This window comes from Alligator sinensis, unplaced genomic scaffold (genome assembly GCF_000455745.1).
Source record: "Alligator sinensis unplaced genomic scaffold, ASM45574v1 scaffold185_1, whole genome shotgun sequence".
In the NCBI taxonomy this organism is placed as follows: Eukaryota; Metazoa; Chordata; order Crocodylia; family Alligatoridae; genus Alligator; species Alligator sinensis.
This window is the reverse complement of record NW_005842649.1, coordinates 95,576-109,584: the sequence shown is the minus strand read 5'-3', so window position 1 is coordinate 109,584 and position 14,009 is coordinate 95,576. Positions and strand designations below refer to the sequence as shown.

General features: G+C 43.0%; 1 protein-coding gene across 1 annotated transcript in view; it reads right to left on the bottom strand.

Annotated features, from left to right (window-relative positions):
• Positions 1-14,009, bottom strand: part of FREM1 (FRAS1 related extracellular matrix 1) — a 126,850-nt gene that overhangs the window by 100,974 nt on the left and 11,867 nt on the right. Inside the window, exon 2 of the mRNA XM_025215527.1 lies at positions 1,930-2,435. Coding sequence (XP_025071312.1) covers positions 1,930-2,160 — 231 coding nt within the window. The 5' untranslated portion in view covers positions 2,161-2,435. The remainder of the gene's footprint in view (positions 1-1,929; positions 2,436-14,009) is intronic.

Genomic DNA, 14,009 nt, shown 5'->3' with positions numbered 1-14,009 from the left:
CTAGCTAATGCCGAGAGGGGTCTGTGTCTCTGTCTCTCCAGTTTCACTGGGGCAGGCAGACAGAACAGTGACTGCTTAGGGCTCTTTGGAGCTAATCAACAGGTCATCCAGTAAGCCATCCAGTAAGCCTTTAAAAAGTTTGAAGTAATGGAGAGAGGCCATTGTTTTGCTAATTGGGTGATAAAGACTGTTATCACTATCAGCCCCCAGCTGGCTTGCTTGCCTGTCAGTTTGCTGCAGACAGTATGACAAAGCAGGGAGGGAGATTGAAAAGCTCTGTATCATCAACAGACGCATGCACTGCAACCCCCCCCCCACCTTTCTGCAAAGCGCTAGCCCACGGCTGAGGGCTAGCAACACTCTTGCCCCTTGAGCAGCCAGCAGGAAAAAGCCTGGGACCATGCAGACAGACCTCCCTAATGAGAAAGTCCTTCCAGGGCCTGATCATGCCCCCATCAGCTCAGCTCCCTACAGAAGGGAAGGGAGGGCTGCTCTAGCGCCCCCTGGCTTCTAGCCTGAGCCACTGCAGGCATGTGCCTGAATTTCCTCAGTCCAGAGAGAATGTCTGCCTGGTTTCAAGCCAGTTCAGCCTAGCCAGGTTAGACTAACCTGCAAAGATTGAATCAAATCAGGCTCAGGCTTTTTGAATGTCTGTCCCCAGCCTGAAGGAAGAGGTAGTGGGGTTAGATATCTAGGTATTCAGGAAGGTCCTGCGAATGCTTGTTCCTCAGTGCCTCTGAGAAAATTGGTTCTGACTTAGTGTCTGGCAGTCCTCAGGCTTTATGTCCCAAGGAGCTGCTCCAGAAAAGGAGGATTCACCAGAGTATGGAAGTATCCTGGCCCCTCCCTTATTTTTTCTGGATAAACCAGGTGGCAGGCAGAGAGGAGCCATCAGCAGATCTCTGAGCCCACAGACATAACCTTCATGTTGGAGAATCCTCTGCTAGCTAGTTAAGCTACATCTGCAATTCCTTTGATCCACTGGAGAGATACAAAGAAAACCATGATGGACATGATACCTCCAGCACAATCAACCCACAAGTGTGACTTTTTCTCTCTTTGCCCCTGCAGCCTCCTTAGGCTACTACAAACATTAGCCTTCAAAGTTTTGGTTCAATTCAGATAAGCATCTCCTGGAAAATTAATTGTGACCAAGTTAGAAATACCATGAGGCAGAGTTTTAATTTTGGTAGTTTGCTACTTCTGCTTCCAGTCAAAAACTAGGAAACACAGATTTTGTCTCTGCATATTATCACCAACAGCTTTCGTCTTAAATTCAGGGGGTGGATTTTTCTAGGCTTATTAATAAGAGAAAGGTGATACGTGGAATTTATTTTATTGTCGTCTCATGCGAGTAATTGAAAAAAATCCTTTTCCATATTTACCATCTGTTAGTAATTTGGTCGTTGAGCAGCAGAACAAATAACACTGCATGCAATGAGCTTATTGTATGTGATGATTTTTTTCTTAATTGCTCCCCGTGTAGCAACTGCGTGACTGAAATGTAAAAGTGCTTTACCCTGCTATACATTCCCTTAGGGATATTGGCTATTCTCATTGTAAAGAAACAAGCAGCTGGTAGACTACACACTGGTTCCTTGCAGAAAGTTCTGAAAGACTGGCGGCTGTGGAACCCACATACTGGTATAACTCCACTGTCATGGGCAGGTGCTACTGAATTTCTGAGCAAATGCTTTGTTCCAGGGATATAATCCTCAACAAACCAGTACCTTTTAATGAAAAGCTAAACCCTGCTCACACAGGCTATGAAATGTTATGCTTTTCAGTTACTATTGTATGCTTTTAAACAACAGTTCCTTTAAAAAAAACTCTTCCAGATTCTGAGGCATGCATGTGCACGCACACACATTCTCACATGCATATACAAGCCAAGAAAGAAGAGAGTAGTAAAATACTGATCCCAAATACCTGTGGAGTTAGTTTCCCAACCCTCTGTGTTATTGGCTCATTAATCACAACTTCCACTTTGCAGGCATCTTTCACTCTGGGGATAGAAAACTGCAGGTCATCTTTTGACAGGAAGACAGACTGTCCCTTCATCACTTTTACCCCACGGTTGACACTGATAAAGGAGGAACAGACGCATCTCAGGATAACAGTGAGCAGTGGAAACAGCCAGCTGTTCTTAAGAGGCTTCATATTATGATGAGAAATCCACTCCCTTCAACTAGTACAAAAGTCCTTGACAAAAGAGGTCTTCTCTTCTTCCTCCAGAAGATTTTCACCATATAATCAAAGCACAGGGCTTTAGTCACAAGCAACCACTACTGTATGTTTTCTATGAAATATGCCCCTTCAATTGAAATTTGGACAAGTGTGCCTTTCAAAGTACCCTTGGGTTTTCAAAAAACTCCTTGATCAATCCTGACAAAATGATGAATGCGCTCTTGTAGTGCTTTAAAAGTTTGCAAGTCCTGCAGGGAGAAAGAGAAAGCAAAAAAATTGATATAAGGCACCAAGTATCTATTGAAAAGAACAGCAAGGAGATCTTCCAATGGTTCCATAATTACAGTTCATTTCAAACAGTAAACTAACTAGACTTCTACATAAAGTTAAGTGCGGTGATGGTTAGAAAATTGACTATTTAAAAATGGCACCTTCTCGTTCAACAGATCTGATCCTTGTATGGTATCCAAGTTGTGCCCAATACATGTACATTTACATATTTATATGTATGCATTTTGGCCACCTGAAGGAAGAAGGATCCTACCAGCCTTCAGGTCCTATAAAGCTGGCAGACTTCTCTAGGAAGAATTGTGACCATGACTCCCTCTCTCCATTCTCCAGCTCTCTGGAGGAGGGCTGGGGGCCACCTCTCGGCCACCCAAAGGAAGGGAAAGGACCTGGACAGCTTGCAGCCCCTGCAAAGCCAGCAAGCCTCCATGGGTGGAGGCCATCAGAGGTTGATTCTTAAGGGCACCACTTGGCATTGTCCTTCAGTATGGGCAGATCCAAAATGTCAGTGATGTGGTGTGGACACACCCACTTTGGCTGTGCGGTACATGCTCAATGAAGAGAGCTTACTGTGCTTGTGCCACAAGGCTGAAGAGGATGTGGAAGCAACTCCTTGCCATGACCCTGGCATAGCTCCTACTGGGAGCACCACATGTGCCATGAGCTCACTGATCAATACAGGGTCTGCTTAAAACCCTTCTTGTGCACAGCTCTGGATCACAGAGTGTGAACACCACTGCTGTTCACTCTTCCCTCCCCATTCCTCCTCCCCCCATTTGATGAATTCAGCAGCAGAGAAGAAGAGACAAGCAGCATTAGTGCTCAGCCCCTGGACTATGGAGCTATGTGGAAGCAGGGACTGAGCATCACTTCTAGCTGCTTGAAAGCAGGAACTGCACTGACATGCTGGAGAGCTCAGAGATCTCATTCCATGTGAGGTAGCACAGCCAAAGCAAGGGGTGCAACTGTGCCACTGTAACCCTCTGAATTCACCCTGCCCTTTGATGGTGATCAAGGTGAAGATGGAGGGTCTTTTTTTTCTCTTTTACTCCTTTGTTAGGGTTCCTTGGTATTTGTGTTGTGTTTGTCAGGGGGAATGGAATAAATTAGGTGCATTTTCTGGGGAGTTCAGTGACAGTCATAGCCCCTCTATAAGAGAAGAGGGGACTTGGAGGGGATGTTGGGGAAGGGTGGGGAGGTTCTTCTCTGGGAGTGAAGTAGGATGGTGAGAAGAGGTGGGTGGGGAATGAGAGGGTTGGAAAAGGTTCCTAATCTCTATGTGATTGGTGGTTGGAACTGGCCAAAGGGTTTGCTTTGGTAGAGATTTCAGCAGGGATGTGGTGGTTAGGGAAAAGTGAAAAGTTGGAGTTCTTGGGTTTTGGGGTGTTGTCTGGGGAATCTTGTCTGTGAGTTGTTTATTATAAGCCACTCTGAGCCTTTTGGAAAGGGTGGGATATAAATCTAAAAAAAAATAAAAAATACACATGCATACATACACACACATGTACACACATACATACATACATTATGTATGGGTGTGTGTTTGTGTGTGCATGTGTGTGTGCGTATGAATATACATATACAAACAGATCTACAGACAGAATCTTGAATCTATACAGTATTTTGTACTGGTTAGCACAGGGAGCCAACATAGTTATGATAGACTGAGCTGGATTCTATTCTAACTACAGATACTCCTCACTTAACGGCACCCCGGTTAACATTGTTTTGTTATTACATCGCTGATCTATTAGAGAATATACTCATTTAAAATCGCACAATGTTCAGTTATAATGTTGTTTGGTCACCATCTGCTAGTAGGTAACTACTGTGACACAATTGGATACGCCTAACATCGTTTCGCTTAAAGTTGCATTTTTCAAGAATGTAACTACGACTTTAAGTGAGGAGTAGCTGTAGTGTATCAAAGAGGCAATATCCAAATATGTTCCAAATACAGACATAAACAGTTCTCCTGATTCAATGATGGAGGGGAAAGCAGCAGCTGGCTGCTTGTTAAGTCACAAGTATAAGTATATGGTAGAATGTTGAAATTGTTGATCCTTCTCTCTTCAAAACAGAAGAAGGGATTGTGGGAATCATCCTCTACCGATGGAAAAAGAAAATATGTGTATAGAAAGTGAATTATTATCAAATTCTAAAGTGGAAACAAACACAGAAAAATAATCAATTAAAAAAGTCTCCTAAACTGTCTCTTAGTTAGGCTTAACCTTCAGTGTTGTGAGGTGGATCAACTGAGTTCCAGGTAATTTATACTGCTTGTAGTTATATTGAATGACGTCTTTAGAAGCAAAGATTTCTAAAAGCTCTTATGTACTCTGGGGAAAGCACAGTCCTCCTGGGGCTGCCTCATCTCCTTAACACAAGATCAGAAGTTTAAATTTCCCAAACTAATGAACAATATATCACAAAATTAGAATATAGCATTGTTTCAATTAAATATCATAAACTCTTAAGCCAGGAAAGCTGCTGACTCCAAGAGGCACGCCTTTATTTTTATGAGAAATTCTGAATATTCTCACTCCTTGTATATACAGAATGTCAGCACCAATTAAAATCTGATCATTAGCAATGGTCTAACCTGGAAAAAGACAAAAGTTAGGACTGTGTGCCTCTTATTTTTTTCTTTGTTGGCAGTAAAGTCCTTTCTAATGTTTCCCAGCAGTTTAGCTGCCTCTTATTCCCTACAATTGTACATTCTTATCAGTCTGGTTTTACATTTCACTGAGCAGCCGAAAGCAATGTTAGGAAACTGTTAAATGTTTTTCATTTCCTATAATAACAAAAGACAGAGCTACTCTGGCCCAGGATGCCTAAGTCTGTGCCTAACTGTAAGCATCGGAGTAATCCCTGTGGAGACAATGGGACTACTCATGTGCTTAAAGTCAAACATGCACTTCCAAAGTCTCTCCACATGGAAAGACTGAGAAGACATTTTACTGTTTTCTAGCTCTTTAATTGCAATCCTAGAGATTTTAAATTTTGCTCTAAAATTATAGACATGTATCTGTCTATTTCAATAAAACAAAACTAGGATGAAACAGATTAAGAATCAGGAGTCCTGTAATCTTGCAAGATGGAGCAAACACTGCTTCTCCTTATTACATGTATTGGTCAATAAACCTCCCACTCCTTGGCTTTGGGTTCATCTTCATCTACTGCAGGAGTTAAAATCAGTAACCAGACACTTAAGACTTCACTCCTGTTCAACAACCTGATGATGTATAATGCCTCTCCCCAAAACTCCCTACCTCGGACTGTTTACTTCTGTGAAGATGTCTGGACTGAAAATTAACTGAAATGAAGGGTGCCATGGCATCTGGCCTGCAGACCTCCCTACAGGTCAGGAAATTTAGCAGCAGGGGAGCAGTACCAATTAATACTGCCACCCCCCTTCACCTCCTCCTGTGAAATTCCCAAGCCCCATGCTGCCAGATTGGGATCAGGTTACATGCCCCACCTTGCACAGCCAGGAGAAGGCTGGGCCATGCTCCTTTCCTTCTCCACCCCTTGTAGGGCTGGGTTGGACCCAGCTATGCCCTTTCCCCATGTGTGGCTAGACTGGAGCTTGGCTGCTCCCCTCACCTCTCTGCAGCAGGATTGGGCCCCATCATGCCCACCCTGCATGCTGGATTGGGCCCACTCATTGGATTCAGCTCACAGACAGACTGGGCACTGCCCATCTGGCCTGAGGGTCAAAAAGATTGAACACCACTGAATTTAATAAATCAACAGCCAGCCCCAAGGAAATGCTCTGCACATAATGCTAGGCAGACATTGACGATTGCCTGAAGTTCTGCTTCTGAGTGAGCACACACTACAGAATCATCAGCGTACTGGAGCTCAGTGATTGAGGTCGGGGTAGTGTTGGTTTTGGCTTGGCATCAGCTGAGGTTAAATAGCTTACCATCCATTTGGTAGTTTAGTTCCACTTTGGCTGGAAGCCTGTTGGTGTTCAGATGTAACATCATGGCAAGAAATATTAAGAAGAGTGTTGAAGCAATGCAGCGGCCTTGCTTAACTCCCATTTTAACCTCAAAGGGATCTGTAATAGATCCATTGCTGAGAGCCACCTCACTCATGCCGTCATGGAGCAGGCAAAGAATGCTGACAAATTTCAGTGGGTATCCATTCTTCAGAAGTCTCCTCCTAAGACACTTCCTGGCTGACTGAGTCAAAAGCTTTCATGAGTTCAAAGAAGGCCAACTAGAGAGGCTTGTGTTGTTCCTGGAGCTGGAGACCTGTGAAGATCATGTCAGTTGTGCCTCTTGATGCCCTAAACCCACACAGATTCTGGCAGGAGCTCTTCAGCAGGTGGAAGGAGACAGATCAGGAGGGTTATCACAATAATCTTTCCTGTGGTAGACAGCAAGATGATCCCTCTGTAATTTTTAGTCAGATTTCTCGCCTTTCTTGAAGATTGTTACAGTCATGGCCTCCCTGAGGTCCCCTGGGATTTCCTCATCATTCCAGATCCTTAAAATGAGGGCATGGAACTGTGATGTGAGCTCCTCTCCAACCTACTTAAAGATTTTTGTGGGGTTTTACCCCAAAATCCTTGTCATTCTTTATCTGCTTGATAGCTTTCTTCACCTCATCAAGGGTTGGAAGATATCTCTGACTGGGTGTTCCAGGATGAAGTTGAGAACACTCTCATCAACAACAGAATCTCAACTGAGAAGGTCTTCAAAATGCTCCTCCCAGTGGGCATCAATGGCTCCCCTTTACTTAATCAGTCTCCTCCATCCATATGTCTTAAGGGGACTGGTCCCTGATTGCTTGGGCCATAGATGGCTTTGGTGGCACTAAAGAAACTGTGCATATTGTGGATGTCAGCAAGTTGTTGAATCTCCTTAGCCTTGTCTTCCCACCATTTGTTCTTCATTTTGCAGGTCTTCCTTTGGACCTCTGGCTTGGCTTCTTGGAGATTCAATTTCTTTTGTTTGGAGTTGGTGTAATTTTGCCAGGGAACAAGGCCTTGCATTTGCAATTGATTAATTCTTGGATCTCCCAGTCATTCTCATGAAGCCAGTCTTGTTGTTTCCTGGTAGAGAATCCAAGTGTCTCTTTACAGGTGCTGATGACACTGGCTGCGAGGGCACTCCAAATGCTGCTGACATTCTCCCATTATTGCTGAATGGAATTCATCAGTTTTTGTTGAGGCTATCAACAGGGGTTGGGGGGGATTGCAGGTTGGGGATGAGGGGCTCCAGCATGGTCTGTGGGGGTGGTATTGTGGGTCAGTTTTTGTTTATGCGCTGGTGGAAGAGGTTTCACTTGCTTGGGTCCTTCAGTTTTGATCTTCTGTCAGCGTTTCTTCTTCTGCAGCCATTGTTTGGGAGTCAGTCTGAGTGATATAACCGAGCAGATGAGTCAATCATCATATCCAAGCATAGTTTAGGTGATGCAGACATCTTTGCAATTCTGGGCATGAACGATGACATAGTCAACCCGATGCCAATGCTTAGATCATGGGTGTTGCCATGACGTCTTGTGTCTGTTTTTTCTGTTGGAACAGTGTTGGTGATGGTGAATCACTGTTCCACACATTTGGTTAAGAGGAGGATGTCATTGGAGTTGACCTTTGCTACTTCTTCCTTGCTGATGGTTCCATTCCAGAGGTTAGAGTCCTTTCCAACTCTGATATTGAAATCACTAAGAAGAATAAGTCTGTATCCCCCTGGAATATCAGAAATGATTTGGTCAAGGTTGGCATAGAATTCCTCCTTGTTTTCCCTGGCAACATTGACTCAGGGCATACACACAGATGACAGTGGTATATTGGCTCCCCATATATGCACCCCCATATAGGTAAGCTTGCATATATATAGGTGTTATTCTTCATCTCTTCCTTTTTGCTGCATCGTATCATTACAGCAGAATTCAGCACCACATAACTCTGAGACATACTATTAACAGCCATCCACTTGATAAATTGTTCTTCCTAATCTTGTCTTCTTTAAACACTACGTGCTGCTACACAGTCTATAGCAGTGGTTTTCAAACTTTTTAGAGCCAAGGCACACCTTGTTACAATCAAGGCATCTCTTGGAAGATGCCAGCTCTTAGTTTTCACTTGTTTTTCCTTAAAGAAAAATACTAGAGCAATTCCTCAGTTGCAAAGAACTCAGAAAGACCACAACAGGTCAGAATATTTTGACACTATGGATTCCTATTTCAAATTGCTGGGTTTATCTTGTGAATCATGTGTAGCTGTTTGTATATCTAGCAGTATTAATATTGTGAACACCCTTAAAAGGAATCTCATGGCACCCCAGAATGTTGCAACAGCCTGGTTGAGAATCACTGGTTTGTCCGTGGACTTCTACTTAGTGGAGTAACAGAGTAGCTAGTGTGTAAGTAAACTCTTCTCCTTGACTGGATCAAATCAGACTGCTCATCTGCATGTCATATGCATGTTATATTCAGCTAACCTTTCATGAAGATATTTCTGAAGAGGTCCATTGTTTCATGGAAAGTGAAAAATTTGATTAGTTCACTAGAAAAAATGGTTTATGTTAAAGCCCTGGCTGGAATAATCTAGTTGGGGATGGTCCTGCTTTGAACAGGGGGTTGGACTAGATGACTCCCTGAAATCCCTTCCAACCCTAATTTTCTATGATTTTATGATTTTATGTTGCTGCTTAAAGTTTTTAATTAATACACAGTATAGTTGAAATGAGGTAAGGGTAGGAATGACAAGGGCCGGTCTAAATGGGAAAGCTACTGTGGAAAAAGTTAGGGCAGGGAAGCTACTGTGGAATAAGTTACCTCCTAGCCCATGGAGCTGTGGCACCTGGATCACCAGGCTCCCCATGGGTCAAAAAATTTAGCAGTAAGGGGTGGTGGAAGTGTTAATTGCTGATCTCCTGCTGCCAAATTTCTGGATCTCTGGGGAGCCTGGTGTGCTAGATTGGATGTTCAGGGCTGAGACAGTGCAGGGTATGCTCCAGATGCTGACTCCATGAGGGATCTAGTTTGTGGACCAGTTCCATGCCACTCATCTGGCCCACAGGGCTAAAAGGTGGAGCACTACTGAGTTAGGGTATGAATTTGAAGTGCAATGGCTAGACCCCCTGTGGCAACTTTGAGTGCCTTTTGTGATTTATTCATTTCCAAGTATACTGAAAAAGACACTGAAAATGACATGTAAAACTAGTGTGGAATAGGTATAGTGCAATAGCTATATTCAGGGCTGTTTCCCCTTGTAGACAAGCCCAAAATCAAATTTCCATAATGGCACAGAAAATTACGTTATAGAATTCCTCTGCCTTTTTTAAACCTTAATTCCCAATAGTGCTGAAACAGTTGTGTCTCTCTTTTCTAAGAAGAATTTTAATCATACCCACCATTGAATCACTCTAATTCAATGTCATTAGAAGGCCACTAGAATGTAAAAAAATATTTGAAATCTTTAAAAGAAAATAAATTTTACATATGTGGACTTAACTTTGGGAAAATTAAAATCAAACATGACATGGCCATAAATGTGAAGGGTCTTGTATTCAAGGTAAAATCCAAACAGATATATAATGAAGATTTATGAATGGCCAAAAAAGAGCCAGTTAAATTTATTCATTAAGCCATTAACTGAATAGACTAAAACCACTGCCACACTTCCAGCTTTCTTGTGCTGAAGCACATAAATACATCATCTTATTCAGAATCCCATTATATTATCTAACCAACAGTTGTTAATATATCCTTTGAAAGCTCTAGGATATCATAAATTATATGAGGGCATGTAGGCAAAGAACTCAAGTTATTGATCAAGAGTTATATATATATATATTCTAGTGAACTGCCCATCAAGAATGATGCGGGAGACGGGGACCGGGGGGGGAAGTTTGCTGACCCTAATCCCCTAACCCCCCACACTGCTCCGTCCCCCCTGACCGCACTGTCATGATGGTGCTCTGCCATACTGCCACTGCCACCTCCTGTCCGTAACTCTCCTGGAGCACTCTGCTTCCCTCCACTGGGTTCAGTTTCCGGCAGCTCGCAGCCTGGTGGGGGGAATCAGAGCACAGAGCTGGGGCTGCACTCCACCTCCCTTCACCGGACTCAGCTCTCAGCACTGGTCCCCCGCCTGTGCCCCACCTGCCTCCACTGGGCTCAGCTCCCAGCAGCTTGTAGCCCCATGGAACTCAGCCCGGTGGCAGGAGACAGGGCACAGTGCCAGCTTTGCCCACCTCTTGCCACCGGGCTGAGCTCCATGGGGCTGGTGGAGCCGATCAAAGCACAATCTGGTGGCAGAAGGCAGACAGAGCCAGCGCTGTGCTCTGATCGGTTTCACCAGTGCCACAGAGTGAAGCCCAGTGGCAGGAGGTGGGGAGAGCCAGGGCTGTGCTCCCCACCAGGCTGAGCCACATGGGGCTGCGGAGCTGCTTGGAGCACAACCCTGGCTCTCCCCTGCCTCCCACCACCTGCCTGCTGCTTCAAAACTTGAAATGTTTCAAAACTTTCAAAACATTTCGACTGGCCTCATTTCGTTTCGAGGCTGTTTCAAAGCCCTTCAATTCATTTTGTTTTGATTTCGCTGTTTCGAGCTCGAAATGAGTCGAAAGAGCGTCAAAACGAAACAGCCGGCAAAGCTTCGCACAGCCCTAGTGGCTGTCCCACAGAACTAACAGAATCTAACAGGTCACAATGAAATCAGAGTCTGGGCAGTATGACTGAGGAAGGATGAAGTGAACTTGAGTTCACAAAGGCTTGTCCTTTTTATAGGTATCTTATTTTGTTAGTTTATAAAGGTGTATATCTACCCTGCCTTCTGGGGTATGATTTTTTTGTGCTGACAAAACTTTGTAGTTTAGAAATGGCCAGAGAAGCAATTAAAAATGGATATTGTTTAAAAACTTTGTTGATCCATGTAGATGCTCCATGTGTGCCTGCGAAAGAGAATGGCCAGATGCCTTTCCTTTAAATAAGTGTTTCAATAGTCTAAATCACCTTCAGAGCGTTCAGTCAGAATCAAACAATCTCTCTTATGGGCTCCTAGGGACTGTCCCTCTCAGGATATAAGCACAGGTGAACATCTTGTACAGAATAACTGTTGTTTTATTTCTGATTTTCTTGCCCTGAGTCAAGAACCAAAAGCAGAAGACTAAGTCAGAATTCAGAACCTTTTGCCCATTTTTCCTAGGGACCGTGTGAATGATCAGCTTGGATTTTTACAACAGGGACAGTATGTGAGATAGAGATGGACTTCTTCCCTTTGAATTCTGTGACAGCGCCGGTCCCCCGTCACAGTCTGTTATGGGCTAGCTTTAACCAAGTGTGCCTGCAGGCACTGCTCTTACATCACTGCACACATATGTTCACTCCATATGCTCCTGCAATTGGCTTCTATTTGCTTGCTGCAGTTCTGCTTCTTTCTGTGGCTAAGTCTTTAAGAACTGTAACCTTGCTTTTTCAATCCCTGATTCAGCAAGTGATCCTGTTCTGCTGTATAAAAACATTAATCTGAAAGCCAAAGTAAGAGCTCTGAGGTGATTCACATTCATAGTAAGGTCAGTGCTTGAACAGGGCTGTGAGTACCCAGCAGGACACTAGTACTGATTTAGCATTTGCCTATACTGCAGTCCCAGTGACATCTTTGCCTTCACTCTGTGATTGCTTTTAATTCCTCTCTGTTCCCTTTTTGGCCACATCCTCCACAACACAGCTGCGCTAGAGGCTGATTCTTCCTTGCTTTTCCTTGAAATAGCTATAAAAAGAGGCTATTTTTTATAACAGCTTCACAAATTCTGTCCCATCATAACTGTCCACAAGGAATTACCCAATAACCCATTCTGAGGCCAAACTCACTCAAGTAAGTAAAACATATTATGATTCTTAGATGGAAGATGCTAAATAAGAGCAAAGAGACTTTGTAACTTTTCCAAAATAAACCTCCCCGCCCCAATCAGTGCTAAAACTCCCTGTAAGTCCTTCTTAAATCCATGCTGGCATGTAAATTGAAGTGCTAAGAGTAACAGGGGTATAGGTTGTAGCTGTGTTGGTCTAAGTACATAGGCAGACAGTTCTTCAGGTAAATCTGATATCTTTTATTAGACCAACTCAAATAGTTGAAAACGCTTTTTTTAGCAAGCTTTTGGGTATTAAAGGCGAGGGGTATTTATACCTGAAGTGCTAAGAGTAAGATTTTTTCTGTAATTTGAGGTGACCTGGTTGATCCAGTTCTCAGATATGGGGGTCTGAAACGGTAAACTTTAGCTTTTTACACCCATCAAAGTTCAAGAAGAGCTGCTATTAAATTATAGTAGTTACTACGATGTTCTAGGCAGCTCCCAAACTCCCAAGAAGGGATGTTCCCTGCTTTGAAGAGCTCACAGTCTAAGAACAGACAGACAAGGAATGAGAAGTGACAGGAGGAGAAACAATGACTCTATACACAAAACAAGTTAATTGATGATACCTAGCAAGGCAGAAAACAGACTTTAGGTGGAACTTAAATGTCGATGGGGAGCTCTGACTCTGCCTAGGGGGCCATATAGAAGGAGGCATTAAAAGACTGGCTGAGAAGCTGACAAATGGATAACTATGAGGGAGTGGAAGTGAGTAACTGGAAACTTCAAATGATGCTTTCTGAGAAGTTCCTTCTGAGTTCCAGAGCTTTTGGCTGTTCTTATAGACTGCTGGTACTTATTAGGAAGCTTTTGCATTGATGAACTACAAGTATCACAGCATCAGCTGTTCCTTTAAAATGCTGCAGAGTTTTAAGATTCTTCAGAAGAAAACTGCATGCTAAGGTAATGCCATCATGATTGTTTTAACAGACTAAGCAATTTTGTCAAGTAATGCGGGCCCTGCAAAGAACCTAAACTGCAGGAACCAATACACAGTTATGTATTGGTGCAACAATGTTGGTTAGGGAAGGTGATTTTTCTAACCAGAATAGTTATCCCATTGAAGCCCTTAGATTGGACAGTGTTTTACTAGTATTAATGCTCTCAACTTGCATAGCTTATTCAACTTCCCTTATATAAATACTGGGACAAAATACCAGTCTACTGTATCTACAATTAGGAAGGTATATAGGGTCCAGTGTTGTTGCATCTCTTTAACTATACCAGACTAGTTAAAAAGTACAACTTTTGTGAGTAAGCAAGGTTGGACTATTTGGTTCAACAATATTAATAAGTTATAATGGGAAGACATTTTGATGTAGATTTAGAAAGCAAGACCCATCATATGCTAATCAACACAAATTTAAAAAAGATCCAAATTTCCAGCTTCTGCTCAAATTTTACTTTAAGGCTTTAAAATTTAAACATTCCTTAAGGTATTTTCCCTCCCCCAAATACATCTCTTTTGTTCTATATTTTACTCTGTTCCAGATGAACAAAGTTTTAAATCTGGGGGTTCTTTCTGCAAATTATTTAAGCAGTTTTTAGTAGACAAAATTAGCAAACTCAGGGTACTTTATTGCAGATCAACAGAAATCCAAACATCATGCTGTAATAGCACACTCTTTTGAAGGATCTGTGCCATGCTTAAAAGCTACCATG